Raw genomic sequence first — 20,923 nt, forward strand, 5'->3', positions numbered from 1 at the left:
TTCGGGGATAATCACTGAAAGTGAGATGTTGTACGATAATTTTCCGTTTTTGAATGTCGTCTGTGTTGGTGGGCAGGTGGTATACACGTTCTATGAGATTGTAGACGACGTTCAGTATTTGTGAGAAAGGGTGGATGGAAGTTAAGGAAGCGGCCTGACGTGTTGGACTTCATATACCATTCTGTGCGTATGGTGTCATCTCGTTGTCTGACGAGAGTCATGTTGAGATATAGTAGTCTGCCTTCCTTTTCTTCCTCGAAGGTGAATTGGATTTTGTGGTGATTCTACTTATTGGCTATTCGAATAATAACTGATAGTATAAAAGATAATCAAATGCATAAAAACTGATCTTGACCTACTAGAGGCCAACGCAAAACGTTATTTTTCATCAGTTCCTATGTGGATGTTTTCATACAGGTATTTTATTTGATATTGACATGATTTGTCTATACGATTTTCACTAAAAGATCAGTTACAAAATCCCATTCCTACAATTTACCAAAAGTCGCATGGTGTTTAAAAAATAAAGTTCTCAATGTAATGATCAGATGATAAACTTCAAAAAATTACTATTTTAATATTAAATATTTTTTCAAATTAAACTGGTCACAACCAATAAAAAAATTTCAATTGATTTAGTTTTGGTTGTGTGTGGGGGGGGGGGTTTAAAACCTCAAATCAACCCCCCGGGCTACGCCACTGATTAAATAACTGACACGGCATTTGCGAAAGCTTTTTTACACCGGAGTTTCTTTTTACATAACGTGTTACAAACATTTTTAAGGCTATCACGGCATAATAAAAGTTTACATCCTAATACTAACACTAAGAATAATCATAATTTTGAACATTATTATTTTTATTCTACTTTCTTGAGTTTCATTATAAACCTATTGATAGTTTTTCTATAGTCTTTGTTTATTTTCTTTCCTTTTTTCATATTATTTGACTTAACTTAACTATAACTGCAAAGAAATCTATTTTGTTTGCAAGTAGCAAGGAATAAAAAACTAGGAATATAGCGGGGATAACCATAATTGAAAATTCATTGTCTTTAGGAAATAATAAATTAATCACCGTAAAGCAAGGATATCACGAACAGGAACATACACAATATTTAGTACAAGACCCCACAGCCTGTTCAATGTCTTGGTAACCCTCTCCGCAAGTACATTGATTATCTTCTGCGAGCCCAATACGGCGGAGATGAGCATTCAACGTATAATGGTTGGATATGAGCCTAGACATCACACGACTGAAGTTTCTGACGAGAAGCGCTATAGAATTCAATGGAGGCAATAGGTTTTTCATAGATGTCGCCGTCCAGTACCTTTATTTTGGCTGAATTATCCACTCTCTCGTTACCCGGTATGGTGCAATGAGAGGGAATCCACACTAAGGTAAATTGATAAGATTTGTTTGTTAACTTAATCAAGTATTCCCGTATCTTCTTCATAAAGAACGGAGCGTAATTATCAAGCTTCAATGAGCGTAGTGCCTTAATTGTGCAGCGGCTATCTTTGAAGATAAAGTAATTAGGTTCTTTACTGAAAAAGTTAACCTCACTTTTCTTGACAGTTCGATTATACCGTTTACATGGACCGATTGTAACGATTGTGGACGACTAGATTCACTCGAAGTAAATCGTAAAGAATTTTTCTAAGTCCGTGTAAACCGTACACGGTTAAATAAAACAACCTGCGGAATAAGTTCTTTTAACTTACTTTTGAGTTGTGCGTCGCTTTCGCACTTATTAGTGTTGTTAAAAACAAAACGAGAGATTCGACTTAGTCGAGGTCTTCCGTGGAGGAAGGTACTTTTGAGTTGTTTGGGGTATACTCAAAATTAGGTAAATTCAACTTAAATTTGAGTATAAAAAACCTATCAATAGTTGCAATTTTTGCCGTGGTTAAATGGAAACTACCTTCAACACGGTTTACCTAATTTTAACTTCCTCCACGATACCCCGTGATTGAGTCAAAGGAACTCAATTTTAGGTAGTTTTTCGTTTGCGTGTACAACTGAACTGTCAAAAGTTCATTTGTGACGTCACCGTAAAGTATTCAATGGCCCGGGAGTAAAGTATCAATGACTTCCAGACTATGGTGAACTGCTGCAAGTTCATCCAGGTTGTAGTTCTAGTAAAATATAACACAAAATCGCGTTTGAACAATTTAATAAAATAACAATATATTTTGATTTATAGCAAAAACACAATTTCCTGAGACATTCGGCACAACAAATTGGGAACGATGTCATTTTTCTACCGATTTTCGATTTTTAAATAGTTCTGGAAAGAGGAAAAATATTCCATCGATATGCTATATTATGCTGTTTTATAAGGAAGATTGTGCGATTTTGGAACAAAAATATGAAAATTGCTATTTTTTCATGAAAAATATGCAAATGCTTCAACATTTCCCTTGCACTAATGAGAATTAAAAAAAATAATTCGGCGTCCAACGACGTGTTGATAATGAAAATTCGATGAAAAATGCCAGTCATTATTTTTTTCCCAAATTAGGAATTCTCACGCATAAACTCTCAAGGCAAAAATGCACTTTCGAAATAACCACTGTGGTCCAATGCTAATCACAGTAGTAGTGCCAAACCTCTAATGAGGTCTCCTCATCAGGCAGATTCAAAAAATCGTTTGTTTCCTATGCTTCAATCAATCAATTATTATCTAACAATATTCTTTCAAATAACAGAGTACAGCTGATTAGCATATCATCCCTGTAAGCTTCCTTTAATTTATTTTTTTCCTTCTAAACACTTTAAGGCCCATTTTATGAAAACCATGTTTTCCAAAATTCTGTACATGATTACAAAAAACTATAAAAGCAATGTATACAAGTAAAACACTATAGTGAAGATAATTTAATTGTTCACAGACTGTACTAGCGTTATTAGCGAACTTACTGCCTACTTAATATCTTAGGTTTTGAACTTTCAATCACCATACTAGACTATACTGTGTAGAAAAGCCTTCCGAATAAGGAAATATTTCATTTTTTTGTTCAGGTGAAATTATGGGTTCAATTTTGCACCGAGTTTGAATAGCTCGCGGCGATATTGTTTATAATCATTTTATTTATTCCTGCATTCGATTTTTTAAATAAATATGCGTTCAAAATTATGCAATAGTTCATTTGTTTCTCTTATTGTTAAAAAATCCTTAAAAACCATCTTTTTATGAGCCACTGAAAAATTGAATAACTCTGAAATGTTTCGACCAATTTTGATGATCAAAATGTCATTGGACGCGGAATTAAATCTTTTTTCGAATTCATATTAGAAATAGAACGAATATTTAGAAAAATGTTGAACGATGTTTTGCATGAAATTTTTTCACAAAAATGGCAATTTTCGCAAAATTTCTTATAAAACAGCTTCATATAGGATACCGCTGACAAGGTGCATTTTGAACAATAAAAAATCAGCTAAAACGTTGTTATTTTTTGTGCCGAAGATCCCAGAAAATGTTTTTTGCCATGAATCAAGAATTAGAAGGTGTACAAAATTGTTCATACTATGTTTTGTGTTGTTGCATTTGACGAGGCCTACAACTACAACCTATACCAGGTCACTTGAAAAGTTCAAATTTGCTGCAGCACCGCGCAATTGTATTGGTAAGCTTCTAGCAAGTAGTAGCTCAAAACGCGAATCGAATACAGTGAAGGCCCGTTTTATTAGTCCCTTAGTGACATTTTGGCTGATGACATTTTTTTCTTTCTTTTTAATAAACTGAAGCTGTTGAAATATTCTTTTTTAATTCCTTGTCGTTGTTTCATAACTTTTTCTCATTATTTAATAAAAAAATGGGCAAAATTTAAAAAAAAGATTGAATTGTTTATTTTTGCATTTTTAAGATAAAGAAAATATGCTCAGAATTTACTCGAATTCAGCTATTTCTTTGCAAAACATAGCGGAATTAAATGGAAGAAAACCTTTGAAACATTACGTACATTCCACTAAGACCTCCGTTCGCGTATATATTGCATTTTCGTCTGCTAGAGCCCACTAAACATATGTTCATATGGGGCTATCAAAATCGGGTCAAAAAGCTGGCTAAATCGCGGGCTGATAAAATCGCGTTATTACTGTATAAGGAAAATAGAAAATATCACTTCTAAATGAAGAGTAATAACCGCATTTGAAAATCCATAGGAAAAAACTTTATCAAGAGCACCCGCCTGCATCAATAAAAATCTTATGTGTATACAAACACAGGATGTTGACATGAGTGGCGGCTGCAAAAATATCGTTGCCTTATGCTCTCAGTGTTATTTTGCATCTTTTTTGACTATCTAGTTCCGTCGTTTCGTGTACCTAAGCTCCCGGAAGATTTTTCTGTTCTGGCGGCATCCATCCCTCTCTTTCGCTCGGTCTACGTGAACCGGTGTTTCTTGATGTCTTAACAAGCGTGCCATAATGCACATTTTCATTTACGTCGCTCTCTTGCTCCCTGTATGCAAGCATCCATGCGTTTTGAAGGTTCACTTTGCAACCTGGTGCTCTCTTGAGTCGATTAGTATTAACCATACGTTGCACGTTTTTCAATACCACCGATCCTGACCTCGACCTTCCACCGTTCGCTACCATCACTCCGCTAACCAGAAAGATGAGAGAACAAGCAGGCAGCATCATGTTTCCATCTCATAGACGAATGCATCAATTTCATTTCCTTCTTTTCTGGTCAATCATCTTTTCGTGTTCCGCATCATGTTGGTTCGCGTTGCTTCTTGTTGAATGAATTGCCAGGGTTCCAGTTTCGACAATGTCGTGTGCCACTTCGCATAAGGATTCGGATTTAGTGTGGCGAGACGCGGAATGTGGTGCGGTGGCGACAACCCGAGGAGATCCCGAAAAGGTGCACTTTTCGGGAACACATTGTCACATTCTCCAAATGTCACGGTTTATTTCAGATGCCTCAGAATCCGTCGTTGTTTCGTTGAGTGCGCGCTGGGTGAAAAAATGGGACGGTTTTGACAACTTTTTTTCCACTCTGAGCAAGATGGAAAACAACGGAACCTAAGTACACATGGTTGCTGGCAATATTTTGACCGAAGAGGGGCGTGCTGCATTTGCAGTCTGTCTGTCATTTGATATGATTTTATTCATGCGAACGTCATAATGAAAGCTATTGTATCGGATAGAGGCAAAATGATGAGCAAAGTTTTAGGTGTACCGCAGGTGATTGAGTTGTTGCTTGTGTACTTTTGCGGGCAAGGGCCTTTTTTCATTCAATACGAGAAATAAAGCTGCAAAATATTCAATCACCTGTCGAGGATGGTTTGAACCATTAGATTGGTTTGGTGGATTTCCTAGCACTCTCAATTGCACAGAAAAAAATATTTTGTAATTTTAAATTTATTTTCATGCACATATTTGGAGCATGAATATAAATGTAAACTTAAGTTCCAGCACAAATACACACAACTTGTCGTGCTTTTTTCAGCGATATTTATTGTAATTTTACACTTTGATTGGAAATCACAGTTTCATTAAACGGAAAACCGGAAACGGAATGCTCTTGAATGTATTTTTAATCCCATATTGCTGTAAAATAAATGACATGTAATATTACACGAACGAAAGTGCAAAATCACATGCTTTGTGATGCTCTCATTGAGTGCATCGGATTCAACTTAATTTTCAATCAAATTTTTTATTCTAGCTTTGTATGTTTACATTCGTAATAATTTACATGTCGTTTAATTTTCATTATTTTTTGGTGTGTGGATATGTATAATATCTCAAAAATCATATAACAAAACTCAAAAACAATTTATTAGAGTGACTCTATGAGAAATCAGCCGACCAGAAAATATGATCATCGCCGATTCGAACAAAACATTGCATTTGTGTTTGGGCTTTCGAAACTCTACGATTTTCTCCGGCAAAAAGAACATTTTGTCACATGTGCAATTTTTCAGAAGGGTGTAGAACTTTTTGCATGAATTACTTTCTACAAAATTTTGTTAGATTACCGTATTTTGTAAAGAAAAACTATCCAAGTTTACAGTAAAAGGGTATAAATTGAAATGCGCGAAAAAACACTGTAAAAAATTTGTGACATTTTTTACAAAAACTAAAATTTATGTTAAAAAATTATATAATAAGAAACGCATTTAAGATGTCATTGTCTCATGCAGAGCTTTATATATGTTTTGTAAATTTCATGCTGATTGACAGATAAAACTGTGATTTTACTATCGAATATGAATCTAAATGTCCTTTCAAATCAAAAGGCATCTAACGAAAAAAATTCAAAATGTGATAGTTTTCAAAATATTTGTGTCCCAGGAACCTAGGACCAAAGGAGTGACATTATCCCTCTTAGCCAATTCACTCCTAACGAGTTATCAAATCCCCTTCAAATTGAAGCGGTCGGTACGGTTGTCCACGTTTCTTCCTTATTCAAGGTTTGAAATAGTTCGTTGATTAAATTCTTCATTAAATGAATAATTTAGTTGCCGTATAATTTTGAATCATCTTCATTTGTACGCTGCACAGTTGGCCTGGCAGCTTTAATGATTGTGTCACATATCATATGTACTACAAACAATAATATTGACAAAAAAATTGTAGGCGAACGTCTTCAATTTTCTAGGATCCCTACCTGTATTGGGTGTGTATGTGTAGACTAGACTAGACTAGAACAAAACAATTAGTTTGTGGAAGTATGCCCTTTTTATAATTTACTCGCATTTCTTTATCATCAACTACCAACAATATCAACAATCCAATGTTTAAACGATAAATTTTTTTTCTGTGTTTGTATCATGGAGAAACTATTAATTAAAAAGTTAATCTAAGAACAATATTTTTTATAAATCATACTACTTTTTGACAAAAACACTCTTTAAGTTTGTTTTATTACGACCTTTCCATACGTTCTTCACGTTTCTCCATCAAGAACATCTGGTTTTCAAAAATGCTCATGAAATTTTCATGTAACCTTTAGGTCGATGTGAAAGCGGATAAAAATAAAAAAAAAATGTGCCGGATACTAATGTACCCGTACTTTTTTATCAGTATAATTCTCGATACTTTCGCTTCACGCCACCCATGAAGCTTCTACGTAAAGTTTCAATCAAACTATGAAAGGGTCAAATGTATCATATATTGAGGATGTCATGTGAATATAATTATTAATTGATAAATTAAAACGCATTTATGTTGCACTAACTTTTACTACAGAAAAAAGGCAAAGCAGACGATCCTTCTCCAGGCACCTGCGAAAGGTCGAACGTCAGTTGAAATCTAAGTCTAAGGGTGCTTACAGAGTGCCGGTGAGAAGCTGAAGAGGTACTGGTACAGACAGTAGGATGCGAGAAACCTGCTTGCAGCATATTTGTGTCGACAATGCTGCTATTATTGCAGCAAAATCCAGCAGAAGCAGAAGGCATCTCCAGAACCATCTAATCCCGGAGAACTAGATACCCTCGATTTTTGTCAAAAATTGCATAAGTATGCTTCTTGAACCCCTTTCAACAAATCTTCGAGCTATATCCCACTACAGTAATATTTCCTACTTGTTGGAAAGCAGTCCACACGGTTCTGGTCCATAAAAAGAGATACAAATCGAGCAATGATAATTTTATCGAAGAATTTCGTGCTTAAGTGCAGTTTCCAAACTATTCGAAATGTACTTGATATTCATGGACAACTTCTGCGCCAGTTCCATTCCTACCTCGATGGAAGGCAACTCCAAATCAGCATACGGCATCCTGCATGTCGCAAGAAAGTCATCTCGGCCCAGTAATATTCCTCCTCTATTTTAACGACGTCAATATTAAATTAAATGCATCGCGCCTTTCTTTCGTCGACAACATGAAATTTTTTCAACAAATACAAATAAAACCGCTGCCGGGCTTCTTCAGAGTGTGATCTAAACTGAATGGCTTTAAACCCACGTAAATACTCAATCGTCCCGTTCACGCGGAATGACCATCCGACTCAGTTTAACTACCATTTATTCGACTCGAGCATTCCAAAACACTGTCACGTCAAGGATCTCGGAGTCATCATGGGTTCGGCAATAACGTTCAAACCATACATACTTTATATGTTCATATATCTGGATAAGCCAGCAAAACAGCTTGGGTTCATCTTCTGAATAGCGAAAAACTTCAGGGATGTCTTACATCGCTTTATTGCGCGTTGGTCCGCTCAACGTTAGAATATTGTCACTCATGGGTTCAAACACCAGATAGCCCCTTAAAAAGACCTTAAACATGGTCCGTGCCAAAATTCACAACCACCAAGATACCATAATCTTAATAACCCATAAATACACCAACATATGGTTTTTCATATGAGATCTACCGGATCATAGTGATTGCGCTTTCATGGGTTAAATTCATTTCAAAAACCAATGTCAAAGCCCACGAGCATGGGGGTATTATGGGTTTCGGGTTCGGGTTGACAGAATCGAGGATGTCCAAGGTCGGTTCATACGCTTTGCCCTTCGACATCTCCCTTGGCGAAACAGATACCAACTGCCGAGCTACGAACACCGTTGCCAGTTAAAACACCTCGATACACTGCATGCAGAGGGAATGCTTTAGTTTTTCCCACTAAGAAGAAATATAGCAAAATGAGTTTCCTTCCATTTTTCTTGCTAGATCTTAAACGGAGCGAAGCAACAATATTAAAATAAATGTATGCACAGACCATCGATTTAAGCTAAATAATTACCGAAACTATGGGACATGGACCAATATAGGCACATCACCCTACGTGTAGTCAAACAACACATGCAAACGCACCGCCGTTCGAGGCGCGTGTTCTTAAAAAGCGGTGTCAGTTTTTACATATGAATATATGTATGTTATATAGGACAAACTGCAGAGAAAGATTAACAGATTAATTTCATAATATGGAAATGCGTTCAAGAAGTCACAACAAATAGGAGCAGATGTTCGGCCTTTCGAAAGAGAAAAAAAGCTCTTCCAGTTGTTGTTAGACCAGCCAACACTTGTGGAACAGACGTGGTTTGGCTTCATGCCGCCGGAGAAGAACAAGACTTTCAATAATAAAACATGAGAAAATCGGCCCTCCTTCCTTTTCTCGTTTTGAATGAATGCGTCCGCTTAGAACATTGATCCAAGAATCGTTCCGCGTGCCTCGCAATACAAAACCGTAAACAAGAGTCAACCGTTGGTCCGGCCGTGCACGAATGTGTATCATGCGTAGCTCTCGCAAAGGGCGTATGCAAATGTTAAATTGAGAAAATCAATCAATTTGCGGGTACAGTTGTGAGGTGAGTTGATCTAATAGTAAATAGATAAGAAAGATAAGAAAGAAAAAAAAATATGCCACCACCCATCATTAATTTTCTGTTTTGTACTACGCCCTCGAAACAAATTAAGGTTCCATTTTCACATCTCATCACTAGTGTTTAAAACGTCAGTAGTTTGCCTTCGAGCCATTGAATGGTGGAAGGGTATAAAGAACCGCCAAAATGAAAGTCAGCTATTTGCTGCCGTGAAACTCTCTTTTTCCATCGTCTTTTTTCGGGGTAGTATTTTAAGACTTTTGTTTTATGCTGCGCGGTGCAATGCTTCTGCAGTTCGAAAGTTGGTTTTTCTTCACCAGTAGTTATTCAAGCAGTTCTTTTCCGATTCATTGAGGGAATGATCAATGTGAGGGAGCACTGAAAAAGGCAACCGAAAAAATAGAGCACACAGGTCTATAAACGTAACACCCGTTATGATTGTTTATTAAAGATGGATGATTTTATATTTCATTTTTACTTCTCCCCTTCATCATATGCTGTAATTTCTGCGCTTCTCTTTCGGTCAAAACTGGTAAGAAGCCGAACAATTTACTTTTGAGAAATTGATCGTACGCAGTTTTTCCCCCTTTCGGTGTTTCGATTATGCCCGAGCAATTGTTTCCTGGGGAAAGTTCTATTCTGCAGATGTATAGAGTGACGTAATAATGTTACTTTTTTGCAATTTGCTTAACTATAAATATAGTGTTGTAGTGCTGACCAAACTGACCCAATTGCTCTTCCGAATCAGGCTTAACCATATATTAAATGACTCAATGAAATGTTAACTTAAGAATGATGCACCTTAGTTATTGGACGTTTTTGAAGTTGGAGAAAAGTTGATCCCAAGGTAGCATTACTGACTTTGATATTATTGCCAAAAGTGAAATTCACAATGTAGTTTTGCATTCTAATAAGAATACTACCTTTTGGTCAGAAGGTTCTATGCACACTAGAAAAGTGTCTCAAAGTGATAACCTAGAAAAATTGATTTCGGGTTACTGTGCACTAATTCATCTCAGCATCTCCCTTCATCCCAACCATTTGTTCACATTAGTTACAATTACAGCAGTTTAAAGTTTGCTATCTTAACGAATTAGCACAAATGAATAAGGGGCGCACTTGAGTCGACTTTTCGCTTCGGTCGAAATTTTTACAGTTTTTTATTGTTTTAATATAGGGGAATGTGTTCGGTTGTCGGCAAACTTTTGTTTTTGGCTCACAATATTACTCCAATTGAACAATATATGGGAATAAACATACCAATGGAAAGCTAGAGGTCTTAGCTAACAACTTATGAAATAATTTAATTTATTCTGTCAACTTTAAAAAAAATATTAATAATTTAGTAAAATGATAATTTTTTACCATTTTGAAAAATGTGGTCGGTTGCCGGCACCCTAAGAAAATTTATTAAAAATAGAAAAATATTAATGATAATCATCACGCTTTGAATCTTGATGATTATCATTAAGGACAGGAAATTAATTCATTTCAACAACCATCAAAGGCATTATGAACATCATTCTTCATCAGAATCACAATATGTGTATGTGAAAAACTAGAGCGAATATTACGCACTACTAATGCACTGACGGATCGCATTCACTGCAATTGAGTTCGTTTCAGGCAGTCCATTTTTTACCAAAGCTTCAGATCAGATAGAAGTCTGCCAAAGGGGAAGGGGTGCTATAGGGTAACCCCGCTCCTTCCCTCCAAAACTACCTAGCGGTGAAAACACGACCAGGTGGGCTTTCTTCATGTAAAAGTAAAACGCTAAACCTGAAGTCGCCTTCCTGGTTATCAGAATGGTGCCAAAAATCGATCTCTGGTATCTATTCGTATATCCCGTTCCAAAATACCCATATTGATTAGGTTATTGAGAGCATTTGCCACAAAAATGGGGTGCCGACAACTGACCATGTTTGGGTGCCGACAAACGATTTTAGTAACCTTTTTGAAAGCTGATCGAACAAAATTTTGTGGCGAACATTTCGGTGCCATTCAATGTTGAATCACAAAATAGAATAAATTCACATCGTAAATATTCAATGCGCATACTTTTTCGATCGATTTACTTCTTTCTATAACACTAAGTAAATCATCAAAGAAAACTTTTATATAGAGTTTCACTTGTTGAAAAACTATATTGGTTATAGAACAGAACATTCGAATCAGTTTGCTTCAGCAATCGGCACAAAAATATCGTGCTAATATAACACACAAATAATATTTATCAGAATGTCCATGTCTGGTTCCTGTCAAAAGTTAGATAGGGGTGCCGACAACCGACCAGCGCCGGCAACCGAACACTTTCCCCTACTATTTCCTATGAACAAAGCAAAGATGTTGATACCTACTTAAGCGCACTGTAAACCGAATTATCAACGAAATACATCCTGGCAAATGAGATGGATAAGGGCTCGTCTACCCTAATGACAGAATCGACCGTACGTACTATTTGCTAGCAGCTTGGCTCTCATGTAACATACGAACATAATACGAGTGTAATTCGTATTTGTTCCTACTGCTTTGAACATCACAAAAATGCGCCAAAGTTGCTCCTCTTCGGCAATCGGAAGGAAGGATTTTCTATGTAAGACTTACAAGAAAAAAGTTCCACTCGATAGAGAGCCGTCCCCTGCAGCGTCGCGGCGCATTCTTCAACCTTTGCGGCTAAACCCTGAACCAAAAACAGGACAACGCCTCGTTTGTATCTAAAAGAAGCAAAAACCCGTCTTTTTCCACCGCCAACAGCTCATGTGTAGAAAATAAAATTATACTGCATAATGTAGTTACAGGGCGAGTGAATTCAGCCTGCCACCACCCCTTTCGATCCGCTTTTGGACGTGGTGCATTTTCCAACGAAAGACCGATGCGCCTGCATCGGTACTGGCAGTCGGTACGTGAATTATTGTCCCCGGAGTGGAAGTGGAATATAATTGAAAGTTCCTTTTGCTGTCGCCAAGTGGATCTACACTGCATGCGCCAAAACAGGAACAAATACAACTTGAAAATAGAAAAATTTACACCGTACGAGCTTCCATGCGTGTACAACTGTGCAAAGAAAACTGCATCCCAAGTGCCATTCGTTCCATTGATATGCGCTTTTTGACTTAGCACCTCCCACACTTATGGTTATAAATGTCAACCTGAACGCACTGAGAATGGAAATTAATTGTACATTAAGCGATTAATTTACATTCACAGTATGCTTCCGACACGTTCTTTCGAGTTTATCGTGTTGATATAACAAATTTACACTTGGTCTACCCAAGAACTTAGAAACTACAAGAAAAAATAAATATCTTACTCACCTGTTATTCTGCATACTGTACTTAATATTAGAAAAATTGCAACGTAGGGAAAAAACAGGGTGGATAGCCTTCGTAATCGATAACTTATCCGTCTCCTCCCTGAAAGTAGACAAAATAGGAGAATTAATCAATGCAAACTATACTATTTTCCGAAACATGTGCATACCATTAGGGGATTCTACATGAAATAAACCCACGAACCCCTTTGTCTATGCTATTTTTTACCAGCTCGTAATTAACGATCGGAACAGAAGTTTTATGATTGTGCTGTATTTATACATGATTCGAAATTTGTTCTAAAGCTAAATTGAAATGATCACCATGAACAATCCAATTGTAGCGTCTGAGTGGAAAAGTAAGGAGAGCCCATAGAACGTTTACGTCCAGAGCAAGAGTAATTAATTAAGCTCAAGCCTGCTGCTGGCATCGAGCTCGTGTTTCGGTAATATAGTACTAGACTGTGGCTAGATCAAACCCATTCATACAATGAAGGGATGCAAATGGGATTCCACTCATTGTGTGCGGTCTTTCCGCGAAAAACCAGCCATCAGGTAAGACATTTAGTTACGCTTCCAGCAAAGACTCTACGTGTAATTTACATGGGAGAATCTAAGGTGCCTTCAGGTGGCCTTCTACAAATATAAAAAGAAATAGGTGGTTCTTCCTTGGTATGATGGCGCTGTTTACATTATACCTCTGTTCATAATATAATGAGTTCAATTTCAAAACATTTTATGTTTATGATGCCGTTCAGCCCCTCAGCTGAACTGCTCTAATTTTTGTACAAACGCGTTTCATGCTTTCGGCAACGAACACTTTGAAGTTTTCATTATTTTATGGTACAACATACAATCAACAAGAATGAGGAAGTAACTTTTGGAAATATTGATAGCATTTTATTTGATGCATTACTTGAGAATGTTTAGTTGATTGCTTACTGAAGCAGGATTCACAGTGAATGCGGTCTATTGAATATATAGTATTAAGCTATGGTTCGAATTTCTTTTAATCGTGTATTTATTTATTTACTTATATAGACTTCTATGCAAATCTTTTAACACACACTACACATGATTTTCAAAACTGTTTATATCACTGACAGAACTTGATATTTGGAATTACATATTACCTATAGCTATTACAGATTGCTTGCAAAATGGTGATTTTTTCAATGAAAATGTGTGTGTTTGTGTTAGTCAATGTTAAAAGTAATTCTGACCTAATTAAAAACTGAGTAATTTTTTGTAACTTTGCCAGTTTTCAATATTTTTGAATAAAATTTCATAAGCAGTATCGTACCGAACTGTATTTCATTTCCTGAATAGAGAAACTTGCTGACGCCAGATTCCTAGCCAGGAATATTTCGTCTCCACTTTCAAATTTGCGGATCCAAAACATCAATTAAAAACCTGTTTTAATCCACCTAGCGGTGCAATAGTGCCTTTCTCATTTATCCAAACTATGATTTATTACCTTATTACGTTCAATATAACATTGTGGAAATGTCTATTACATTTTTATCACACTTGATAAGCAAAAATATATTTATATAGCTTAGTCAACGTGAGTTCAATGCTGTCTTCATGTTATCTTCATGGTGGAGAAGGGAAGGGATAAATTTAGTGGGATGGGGAGGATGCGTCGGAAATCATCTGGCTTATTTTAGTATACGGGGTGGATGAAGGGAATGCAGGATGAAGGTTGGTCCGAGAGGAGGGTGGTGGTGTGAGAAGGGCGGGGAGGGGGGTTGAGAAGTGGAGGAGTAGATGGAGGGTTCAACACCGAACTTCATATTATACCTATATATCCCAATAATCTTTGATTCGCCATCAGTCAACTAGGCCTGCGAATCGAAGTAATTTGATGTTCATTTCAATAGATTTTGAGGTATTACGATTGTACCGGTTCATATAAGAAATTACTATGTGACCGCAACAACCAATCTGTAACTCCAGAACCAAAAGTCAGAACTGAATGAAATTCAATAGCAGTCATTGGGAGTATTACATCTTTCATTTGAAAACAAGTTTGTAGAAATCGGTTAAGAGTTTGCTGGAAAATAGGTGTAACATTAGCTCGGGGACTTGGCGAGTTCCCCGGGGGCATCAAGATCTGTCAAGGGTGACCAATGTGGTCAAAACTACTTTGATTGGTCATTAGTGACCTTAACCCGCAAATCCAAGTAATGTTGAACGTATTTGAATATGTATTACATTATTCGGACATCATAGGGTTACCAGTTTATATGGGAATTTCCTGTGTGACCGCACTCTTCAATCCGTAACTCCGGAACCGAAAATCCGATCAACTAAAAATTCAATAGTGTCTTATGGGAGCGTTATACCGTTCATTTGAAACTAAGTTTGTGTAAATCGGTTCAGTCATCTAGGAGAAAATTGAGTGACATTTTTTGACACACACACAGACATTTTGCTATCTCGACGAACTGAATCGAATGGGATATGACACTCGGCCCTCCGGGCCTCGGTTGGGATATCGATTTTTGGAGTGATTGCATAGCCTTTCTTTAAAAGAGAAAGGCAAAAATATAAGAAACGCACGAAGATTCAAAATTCGCCGAAAATGTTCTGATCCAACAAAAATCAGTAGATGCTGTCAAATGAGTGCCACCTGTCTCCTCATCGCTTCAGAATACCATGAACGTACGTACAAAAATAAATAAATTAAATAAATAAAAATAAACCAGTTATGGTCGAAACGTATTGGAGTGGTGCGAAAGTAACAATCTCCATTTCGGAGCTAAAACGATGATTCCTTAAAATTCACTGGTACTTTGCTCCACTTAGGTTTTAATAAAAGCAACACTTTGGAGGAGCATTGCAATGATAAAACACGATCCGGAGTTAAAAAACTGGCTAAAAAAATACCATTTTCCTTAAAATACTTAGAAATGATCCGTTATTTATGATTTGATCAGTAATGTAACTCACATTTAATTATCTATCATTGCCAAGAATTCTCAGAAGTTTAAAAATGGTATGAAGGGACTGATTCACTATCTTTTCATTTCTAGTAACGATAGCGGCATTACAAACTACACTAGATTCACGTTTCACCCGTGCATGGGAAATATCGATCGATCCCCAGCACTACCTTCAAAGGTGATAAGACAAAAAAATGTTGACATCATTATCACATTAATATTCCAACAACATGCCTGGTGCAGGCAATAAACGACCACGCCAGCAATAGGTCAAGCTTGATGGCACGTAAGGTGTTAGTCACATATTGACTCTGTGATAACTGGTTGATAAGCTTATGTACATATTAGCGAACCAACAAGGGCACGTTCCACAGACAATGAACAATCATCGCGGACGAAAATCTCTACCTAGGCGCAACAAAAAAAACTAATCACCGCAGGTACACTAGTTAATTTATGAAAATGTACACACTTATCACTGTCAAGAATCTAGTTTCCAATTAGTTTATTCCCTCGGTACTGTGTTAGCACCTATCGGATGTGGTATTGTTGCAAAAACTGCTCGTTGTATGTATGCAGATAAGAATCGCTGCTGAGTGAAATGTGTTTTCTTGAACTCCTGATCCGATGGAAAGCAAATGACGTGAACAGCTGCAACAGAATACAAATTCCTGTTTACGACGATTTTTATGCGTAAATAAATTGGAATTTAAAAACCAACATAGGAACAACAATAATTGTTCGAAGAACATCATTATGCTTTAGAATAATGTTATAGTTGACCTACCTACCTACCGGAGCGTTGCCCCGAAAAATAAAATGTATTAAATCGCTTCTGTTATTAGCAATATATTTCCATCCTACTACACACAGTGCACAGGTTCGAAGGCTCAATCTCAACAATTATTCAAGTTTTTTTCGTAGTGTTTGTATAAAAAATCCCACACGTTAGTGTTTTAAATCCAAAGCTTGGAAAGGATCTATTGAAATTTGATTTTTATGCGCTAAACCAGGTGTAAAAGTTAAACGAGGGCGAAGAAATTGGGGCCAATCTATGACGTCATTCACCTCCGATACATAGCTCCTATCCCTTACCTCCCCACGGTGCCAATCAGGGTACAGACCAGCTTTTGCAGTTTTTGCTTCAACTCAGTACTGGGTCGGCTTCTATCCCCAACCGCTGTCAGTTCGTTCACTTCGACAGGTTGACGGATTGGAGCCTGTCTCAGTAGCATTTCGAGCGGGACTGGCATTAATGAAGATCGGCTAGGATCCGTGGTCGTATGATGACAGGGAAGAGAGACAAACGACGCGCGCGTGAAGCTGCTAGTTATCCGTTTTGCAGAGCGAATCTTTCGGTACAGCTAATGGTTATTTTGGGCAGCTCAAAATTATTTCTTGGTTTTCTTTTGTAAGTTCGGTTTGTATACAACCCTCGATTAATATTTTTTCTCAATAAATAGTTCTTTGGAAATCAGCCCCAATAGAACTTTAACCGACTAGTATTGATGATCACGGGTCAATACGTACTGAAAATTCGACGCGTCTGTTTTATGAATCTAATTTCAAGTTCCGATATTGCTAACAAGCCCGTCCATCAGGTTGACAATCCTTTGTATTTCCCTTCAATGTTCGATATTATCGTTCGTATACATGTATTCCCCAAACAATCCGATAGTGGAGAAAAGGAAATACTTTCCTTGATTTATAACATCTCGAGCTATCATAACTCTTTGTCTATACAACGTGTTATCACTCGGTAGTTTTCAATCCAATAAAAATATCGTAGAGAAGGAATAGCAAAAGTTGTCTGAATACCGTGATAGTGATCCGACCCATTTCGCAGATAAGAATAGCTTTTCTAGGGTTTTAATATGGGTCGGATTGATATGAATTCCTACTTACCACTTCCTAAGCTACTCTTAGTAGATAATCAACAGTCGAACATGAAGTCAGTGTGCAATCTGCCAAAATCATAGTCACAACGCAACGCAATGCAACGCAAATTCCACTATCAGTAGCACAGGAAGGATCACGGGGAGAGCACGTGAACCCCCCCCCCTCCCCCTGTTCAACCAGAACGTGTTCAAATAGAAGGATACCTAATAGCATTTTCCCCTCTGCAATTTTTCGTGATTTTTGGATCTTGGCGTCTTTTAGAAATTTTAGAAATCTACACGCTTTTAAGCAGTGAACAGGGTGTAGTGGGGGAAATATGAACCATCTTGCCACTTCAAGCACCAATTCTCAAAATTACTCGGGACGATTTTTTTCTACATAAAATATGTTATACTGTTAACACTATGTAACTGCAGGATCTTGAAGAAACTCGAACGAACCCGCTCACTGGCCAGAATTTTTAAAGCCAATCTAAGCAGCACTAATGAACAGTAAAAAATGATGATGGCTGTGTCGGTGAAGAACTCTACTCTCACCTTTATGTTTTCTGTAGTTTACGAAATTGCCTAGTACTGTAAGAATTATTTAAAATTATTTTAAATTGTAGTTTCGAAATGGACTTGTTCAGAAATCAAGAATAATGTTTGAAAAATGTGTTTATGTCGAAGTATTTTCACCAAATATGTACAAAACATGCCTGACAAGAAACATATACGGCGATTGTAGCATCTCAATCACTTATTAGTTAGAAAATAATGACTGTGCGTAATGTGTTAATTTTACCACCAGTTCCCCTACATTGTCACGACATCTGCATAGTAGTGATATAGTTATCTGATGTGCACAACTACTAAAAGCTATAAATAAAATAAAATAGCTATATTTGAGTAACCATTTAATTTGAATTAATTATATTGGAGTTTCAAAGTTATTCACTGCAAAGAATTAACATATGATATTTAATTAAAAGAATTTGTATAATGATCACGAATCAACAAACCCTTCTACAACATGGCACAGTCTATTCTAATTCATGTTGGTGAATTAGATTTATTATCTAGGTTTGATACATTAGTCACTCATAGTATTTGTCAACGTAGTAGAAAAGTTCACGCAGCGGAAATAATCAATTGCGAAGATTAGACAACTTTTACTGAAGGTCTTATTGTTCATTCAAAGGCACCGTTCGGCTTGAGTACACAATGTAAGCCGCATTGAACAGCCAAGCAAAGCAACAGCTTTTGAACGACGATTCTTTAAACTACTGTGCTACCGAATTAGTAGCTGATCCAGTGCGAATGACATCACCGCTAAGCAGTTGAATATGCGTTATTTTATTACTTCAAGTGTCGCTTCGTTCGTATTGATATATTTAAGCCAACACACGTCAACACAAGCTCTTCTTTATGCATGTGTCTATTTCTAACAGGTAGTCAAATTCTTACCCGGTTCTTGAATGGGAAATAGGGAAAAGGTCAATTCTAAGATACAGTTGATTTTCCGCTAAAATGATTACCCCAGGTGACATGGTGCGGACACTTCTCAGCGCAAACAGTGGGAACGTTTCACATAGATTGCGCTTCTGACCCAAGAGAAGACGATAAGCCCGGACTCTCCGGACATTATTCTCAATGATTGCTATCATTGACTGTAATAACTAAATTTTCGTCTTAGATTTAGTAATAGGGTAGAAAATAAGGTGTAAAAAATGCTGAGAAACTCTTAAACATTGCCGGTAGTTAGTTACGTTAATAAATATTACATATTATAACAGAGAGCGGGTGACACCAGAACTGTCAGCGCCGCCGATAGGTATTGATGTTCCAAGCCAGCCTGACGATGATAAATATAAAAGGGGGAGAGACAAGCGTAATTGCTCAATTTTGAGGCATTGAGTTTCTATGCTTCCCACTACATTCCAGGTTCAACTAGTTAGGTTGGCATTTTTTGTTTTATTTCAGCCAACAACACGTTTGGGAACTCACAGTGGTGGATCAAATGAGAACAACTACGGGTGTTCGCCTAGACGTAACAAAAAGATGTACAAATCTTGTCGGTAAGCAGTGTGTGCATGTGTGTGTTAAATAACTGTAGATTTCCTTAAATAGTCGATGTTTTTAATCTTTAAACAAAGCAACAGCAGACGGAATTTGTTTCGAAAATCTGACTGGTTCCTTTTGAAACTACGACTCAAAAGAAACAACCGATTCAAATTCCGGGTGAATTTGACTGAGGTAAGGAGTCCATGTAGTTTTGAAACGACTACATGTACCTATTTGAATGTATATTAATTGTGACTCATCGAAATAATAACCAAAACATTTAGGTGGTTTGTCTCAAGTCTCTTTCCCCTACGGTTAACAGTATTCTCAAATTGGTCGAAACGCGAACGAAAGGCATAAAGTATATGGCAGCTTGGTTGAGTTTGAGTAAAGAAAATTGGATATACTTGTTACTATGTAAATAACTAGTTTCTCTTCTGATAGCCATCTCGAAAGACAAATCTGTTTATTAACAAAATTACTGATTGCAAAACTACAGAAAGGATTAATATTTCCACTATCGTAATTCGCTAAGACGCTAATCAATAGAATTTCAAAATCAATATGCAAACAGGATTTTCTTACTACTCGAAATCTAATGTTTACTTCATTCTTTTTCCAGCCAGTCTTTCAAACCAGCTAATTTTAAAATACCTTTGTTCCGAAACAATCTAAAACTTATTTATTTAAATATGAAAATGATTCAAAACAAAGAATTTCGACCCCCTATTTTTCTCATGGCATTTCATTTTTACACATACCAGTTCCGGCAGACTTGTTGAATAAGCAACACTCGTTATACAGTATTCTATTAATAGTTTCGAGATGTATTTCCTAAGCAACCAGTTTTACACACTCCACTTTACAGCCTTTATCCCTTATCCCTTACACGCTAATGTTGCTCTGATGGCATAGGAACGCAAAGGCGTGGGTTGCTTTGCTGGCAGATACATTTTCCCGCGGGATTATCGTGCTTTGGAAATATTCCACTCCAGTTCGGGTTACAAATCGTCTAGGAGTTGTAAAAACTGGGTCACCCTATCGAACATTATCGCATCACCGTGACAAAGCAACACTTGGTCTGGTGTGAGAGTCGTCAAAAAGCGCATTGAACAGATGAGCGAAGAAAATACTAACCATCCTCCATTAGAAATATCTCGCCTAGTTAATTGTGAAACTTTGCAGACTGTTTATCATTCCGTAAATACCTTAACTGATGCAGCAACGGACAACATACCAATATGGAAAGAGTATCACACCTACAATCAGCGCTTGCTAATTGCACAATTGGCTGACTGGCACACGCGAGCTAGGTAGGCTGATGCAATCAACACCGAATGTCTGCTTGGCAACCACTGGCGACGAAAGCGATATTTGGAGAAGTGACTACAAAAATAATCCGTTTACAATTATCTCCCACGTTGAGAAAGTTGAGGTT

The 20,923-nt window shown here is 37.0% G+C and overlaps 1 protein-coding gene across 1 annotated transcript in view; it reads right to left on the bottom strand.

Moving 5' to 3' along the window:
- Nucleotides 1-20,923, bottom strand: part of LOC131693305 (uncharacterized) — a 128,539-nt gene that overhangs the window by 86,343 nt on the left and 21,273 nt on the right. The window contains exon 2 of the mRNA XM_058981021.1: nt 12,601-12,699. Within this exon, the coding sequence (XP_058837004.1) occupies nt 12,601-12,699 (99 nt within the window). The remainder of the gene's footprint in view (nt 1-12,600; nt 12,700-20,923) is intronic.

Source organism: Topomyia yanbarensis, chromosome 3 (assembly GCF_030247195.1).
Source record: "Topomyia yanbarensis strain Yona2022 chromosome 3, ASM3024719v1, whole genome shotgun sequence".
NCBI lineage: Eukaryota > Metazoa > Arthropoda > Insecta > Diptera > Culicidae > Topomyia > Topomyia yanbarensis.